This window comes from Cajanus cajan, chromosome 9, assembly GCF_000230855.2.
Source record: "Cajanus cajan strain Asha chromosome 9, NIPB_CcT2T_4, whole genome shotgun sequence".
Classification (NCBI taxonomy): domain Eukaryota; kingdom Viridiplantae; phylum Streptophyta; class Magnoliopsida; order Fabales; family Fabaceae; genus Cajanus; species Cajanus cajan.
Window position 1 is genome coordinate 21,688,847 of NC_138525.1, and position 5,755 is coordinate 21,694,601.

Here is a 5,755-nt window from a genome sequence, read left to right on the forward strand (position 1 = left end):
CATTCGGCCAGCCAATTCTGGTTTTCGCAGCACTTTGGCAATTGGGCAATCAGTTCAGACCACCACTGTGTGACTCTGGAAATACTGCCGAAGGCGCCTAACAACATATAGGAGTCCCAACGCTACCTTTTCCAAGAGTTGGTATCGGCATTCGGCATCCTGAAGCACCTGGCTTATGAAGTATACGGATTGCTGTTGGCCGTCTTGTTCTTGTATCATGCCGGCGCTTATGGCCTCGCCAGAAACCGCCAAGTACAGAACTACCTCTCGGCCGGGGGTCAGTTTGGCCAGCAGAGGCAGAGTGCCGAGCCGTTTCTTGAAGAGTTGAAAAGATGCTTCGCACTCATCTGTCCATTGAAACTGATTTGCCTTTTTCAGAAGACCAATTATCGGTTTGGAGGTCTCGACCATGCACGATAAGAAACGAGACAACGCTGTCAGTCGGCCAGCTAACTTTTGGACTTCTTTCAAGCTTGTTGGGCTTCTCATGTCGATGATAGCCTGACATTTATCCAGGTTGGCTTCGATGCCTCGGCTTGACAACATAAAACCCAGGAACTTGCCGCCCGAGATGCCGAATACACATTTGTCAGGATTAAGTCTCATTTGGTGCCTCCGAAGCGCGTGGAAAACTTCGTCCAGGTCGGCTACATGGGAAGGCGGGTCGGCCGACTTGACCACCATATCATCTACGTAAACCTCCATGTTTTTTCCAATCTGGTCACCGAAGATTTTGTCCATGAGTCGCTGGAATGTGGCCCCGGCATTCTTCAGGCCGAAAGGCATTACTTGATAACAGTAGTTGGTGGATTCTACGACAAATGTCGTTTTGTCCTCGTCTCGGGGGTGCATACGGATTTGATTATACCCCGAGTATGCATCGAGAAAGGTCAAGAACCTATGGCCGGCCGCACCGTCAACCAATCGGTTTATGTTCGGTAGTGGGTAGGCATCCTTGGGACATGCCTTGTTCAAGTCTGTGTAATCAGTGCACATCCGCCACTTGTCGTTCGACTTTTTGACAATGATAATGTTGGCCAACCACGTTGTGTACTAGATTTCTTAGATAAAACCCGCTTCCATGAGCTTGGATACCTCTGCTTCAATTGCCTTCTTCCTCTCTTCCCCCGTCTTTCTTTTTCGTTGGGCAACCGGTTTCGCCTCTCGGCACACTGAGAGTTTGTGGCATAAGAAATTGGGGTCGATCCCTGGCATATCGGCCGACCACCACGCAAAAAGGTCTTTGTTTTTCCTAATGACTTGTCCAATTTCTCGTTTTTCTGTCTCGAACAAATTAGAGCCCAGGTAGGTCACATGTAGGTCGGTCGGCCCGATAACAATTGGATGTCGGTCTTCAATCGGCTCAACCCTCTCGTCCTGCTCCATGCGAGGGTCGAAGTCCACAATTTCTGGGTCAAGTTCTTGGGCTACTGTGTGTACACGCTTTACTCCGCGCGGCTCGGCCGTTTTGAGACGAGGTAGCCGAAGGCTGGCGAAATAACACTCCCTAGCCGCTTTCTAATCGATGTGGACTGTGATGATCCGGGCTGATTCAGAAGGAAATTTCATGGCTAAGTGTGGAGTTGACACGATCGCACCTAGCTTGTTGAGGGAAGGCCTTCCGAGAAGAATGTTATACGACGTGTTGGCGTGTACAACCACATATTTGACTGGGATGTCTCGGGCTTCGGCTCCATCGAAGTAGAAGCGGGTGGATAACTTTATGTATCCTTTGGTTTGGACACACTCACCATAGAATCCGACCAAGGGCTCGTTGTATGGGATCAACTCGGCCTCCGGGATGCCAAGCTGTTTAAAGGTGTTCCAGTAGAGGATATCGGCCAAACTTCCTTGATCGACCAACGTCTTCCAAACAATGCAGTTGTGGATCTCAACGCTGATAACCATCGGGTCGTCCTGATCAGGATTGATGCCTTTAAAGTCGGCTTCGGTGAATGTGATTGTCGGCATCCTTCGCTGAGGCCATTCAACCGCGTGCACAGCTCGGACGGCTCGGAGGTGTCTTTTTTGGGCTGAAGAGGTAGAACTGCCGCCTGCGAATCCATCGACAATGGTGTTGATGACTCTTCGAGGTTGGGGTGTCGGCTCGTCTTCCTTTCGGCCCCTTGACCGGCTCCGTTCCCTGTCGGGACGCCTGTCGGACCTATCTTGGTCAGGCTGATCTCGACGATGCCGGCGGTCATCGTATCAGGGAGAACGAGGTCAGTCGACAAAACGTTGAAGCTGCCCTTGTTTGATTAAGTCCTCAATTTTATCTTTCAAGGTCGCGCACTCCTCAGTCGAGTGGCCCCTGTTACGATGATACTTGCAGGACTTGGTAGTGTCGGCACGAGGAGGGGTCGCGGCTTGCTTCGGCACTGTCAGGACCTCCGAAGCAAGTGCTTGGTCTAAGACAGCCGATCGGCTAGTATTCAGTGGAGTATAATGAGAGTACCTTGGTCCGCAAATAGGTTTTTCTCGTGAGACGAGGACCTTGGGACGGCTTCGGAAAGAGCTTTTGGCGGGCTTCTCGATTTTGGCCGTTACCTATGCCCTGGCCTGATTGCGAAATTCCGCGAGTTCCTCCATCTGCATGTATTTATCGGCGCGGCGTATCAGATCGTCCATGTCAGATGGGGTTTTTTTGCATATGCTGTTAGCAAACAGTCCCGGCTTCAGAGCTGTAGTCAGATGGTGAAGAGCGACGGCTGAATTTAGGCCTTGGATTTCCAGTGCTGCTTTGCTAAATCGGCTCATGAAGGTCCGAAAAGATTCCTTCTTCTCTTGTCTTATGCTCACCAACGCGAGGGAGGTTAGTTGGTGAGGTCGGCTGGTGGCGAACTGGATGGTGAATTAGGATGCTAAGGTGTTGAAAGAGTCGATCGAGTTGGTCGGGAGACGTGTGAACCAGCTCAACGCTCTTCCTTTCAAAGATGTTGGAAAGATGCGACATAAGGCGGCGTCATCGGTGGTGCTGAGGGTGACCTGGGTAAGGAAAATGTCGACATGCTCGTCGGGGTCTATGGTTCCGTCATACTTGTCTAGTGGGAGGGACTTCCAATGGTCGAGAAGGGAGGACTGCATGATGCTCCGGGTGAAGGGGTGTCGGTGTGCTCTGGCTGGCGTGGTGTGCATCGGTCGGTCGGGTGCTTGAGCAGTCGAGGCATGGTTTCCCGGGGCGGCAGTAGAAGTGCGAGGGATATAAGTATGAGGTCCGAGTGAGTGGAATGACCCCTGAGTGTGGGTTGACTCGGAGGGTTTCCACGTGGGGTCTTGGTTTTGGTTTTTCAGGGCAGCGTTCTCCTCCCTCAAGGCGGCCATTTCACGAGCGTCTTTCTCTCGTTGCTGTTTCATGGCAGCCATTTCCTCCTTCATCTGTCGTAACATCTCATCCATATTTATCTCATCAACCGTTTCGGCATTGTCCGCCTCGAATCGGTGTTCATCTTCGGATCGGTGGTCTTCGGTGTGTGTTCTTCTTGTCTTCGCCATGATACTTGGTCTCTTCAAAATAATGATCAGTCCGTCTCTTCAAAGCTATCGGTTCGGCCCCACGGTGGGCGCCAAAATGTACCTGTCTGAGGGCACACTCATAATCTTTTAGTAACTAGAGAGCCGAACGAGAGCTTCGGGTTGAATCTTCAAAGGGGGGGAGGTACCTGCAAAAGGCACTCTGATGCTCAAGTCAGGACAAGCACGATTCTCTAGGGTAATAAATGAACAGTGACGTACCTCGTTATAAGTGACCTATTTATACTACCTTTGATGGGCCCTGTCAGTAGTGGGCCTCTTCTGAAGCATACCAAGTTAGGTAATACGATGCTAATCGGCTGATTATACCTTAATCGTGCGTTTGTCCTTGTTAACCGCGATTATCGCCTTAACTATGCTGACTGTTGGTCGTTGGCCGAGCCGACAAGGAACGGCCGAGACAACCTCTTGGCCGAGCCGATAGGAAGAGGGTTGAATTCACCATGATTCTCAGCCCCTTACCGAGCCGAAGCAGTGTCCAAACTGCGTCAATATCTGATAGGACATGACGTGTCGGTCCACGTGGCCGGTCCACGTGGCTGATGGGACCCTTCCGGTACACAAGCCCCCTCAGCCTTAAGGAGTGAAACGACGCAAAGGGTAGAAGTGACTTTTCAGTTGTGGCGGTTGGGTGGAAGTGTGGAGTTGTAACCGTTGGCTTCGTAACCGTTGGGTATTAATTGTGGGAATTTGAAGTGTTGTAACCGTTGGGCTGGTAACCGTTGGGCACTAATGACGGGGATGCGAAGGGTTGTCGTTTTAGGACCGTTGGATCAATTTGATCCAACGGTTCATAGGGGTGTGACGGTTGATGTGCGTTTCCTGAAAGTACTATAAATAGGCGTGGTGGAGACCAATTCCTGAAAGTACTATAAATAGACGTGTCGGTCCACGTGGCCGATGGGACCCTTCCGGTACAATATGCATCACCATAATTCACATATCACACAAACGTTATTCTCTCAGCACAATTTTGCATGGTAAACAATCAACTATAACTCATGACGACTAGAACTTCTATACAATACACAAAGTATATAATTTTAATATATATACAACCATAAATAATCTTAACATGGTAAATTTACTTTATTACTTTATTACCCCCTAATAAGCTTCGTATATAAAGCTTCGTATATAAGATAACCGTGGAGACTTTATCTTGAGATTGATATCTTCGTGAATTAAGCTTAACGACAATGAAGGCTTCCACATTTTATTCCATAAGAAGTTTGGATAGTTAAATTTTCAAGATAATTTCTACAATGCTTTTGAAGATTCTTTGTTATATATTTGTACCCAAATGAAATATGTGTGAGATAATATGGGAATCACATGATAAATGCTTTAAAATTTGTCAATAAATATAATTCTCGCAGGTCTTGATATTTTCTTAGTTACTTCCTCTGAATTTTATTTTATTTTTACAAGTTAGTTCCTCTGGACTTAAATATAAACAAGAATTGCGAGTAATTATTATAAACCTATTTAGTATAGAATTTTATGGATAAAAACAATATAAACAAAAAAAACTAATTTTATATGTTACTTAAAAAAGTTCACCAATATTAATTAATTTTAATTTAAAAATATTTTTTATATATTGTTTATTGAAACTTGATATCATGTATAAAAAAGTCATTGGAGTTAAAATCTTAATTAAGTGTATATTAATTATTTTAGAGATACTATTATTAAATAAGAGCAAAATTAGTCATATTTATTTATATTTTAGATCATCAAGTATAAAATATAATGATTTGACGGATCACTACACTTACTACAATTTAATCACAATACAACATAAAGAATAAACAATTAACAATTAGCTTAAGATTATCATACAACAAATGTCTGATAGTTCATGCATATAGATATATGTATATGATAGAAAACTTAAAACAATTCATGTACATATATACAATCTACACAAAATACCATTGTACACAAAATAAACCTTACTCGTCAATTAAATGTCTATACATGACCAAAACTGCATAAGAGCAGTATCACCATAAAAATCGATCATTTCCAACATAACCCTCCAACCTCTAAACAAGCCAATCATGCTAATCATGCCCTAATTTCATACTAAATATGATCATCATAATTGCAACTATAAAGAAAAGAAGGATAAACTTGTGAAGAAAAAAATCAACATACATGACAACATGCAATACTTAGTAACTTAATAACAACTTAAGTAACCAAATTCGTCAACCAT

At 45.3% G+C, this 5,755-nt stretch overlaps 1 protein-coding gene across 1 annotated transcript; it reads right to left on the bottom strand.

Moving 5' to 3' along the window:
- Positions 1 to 1,518: 1,518 nt before the first annotated feature.
- On the bottom strand, positions 1,519 to 1,971 carry LOC145952008 (uncharacterized). The gene has a single exon (XM_083064225.1). It carries the CDS (start codon positions 1,969 to 1,971, stop codon positions 1,519 to 1,521), a length of 453 nt encoding a protein of 150 aa, XP_082920351.1.
- Between the last annotated feature and the right edge of the window lie 3,784 nt (positions 1,972 to 5,755).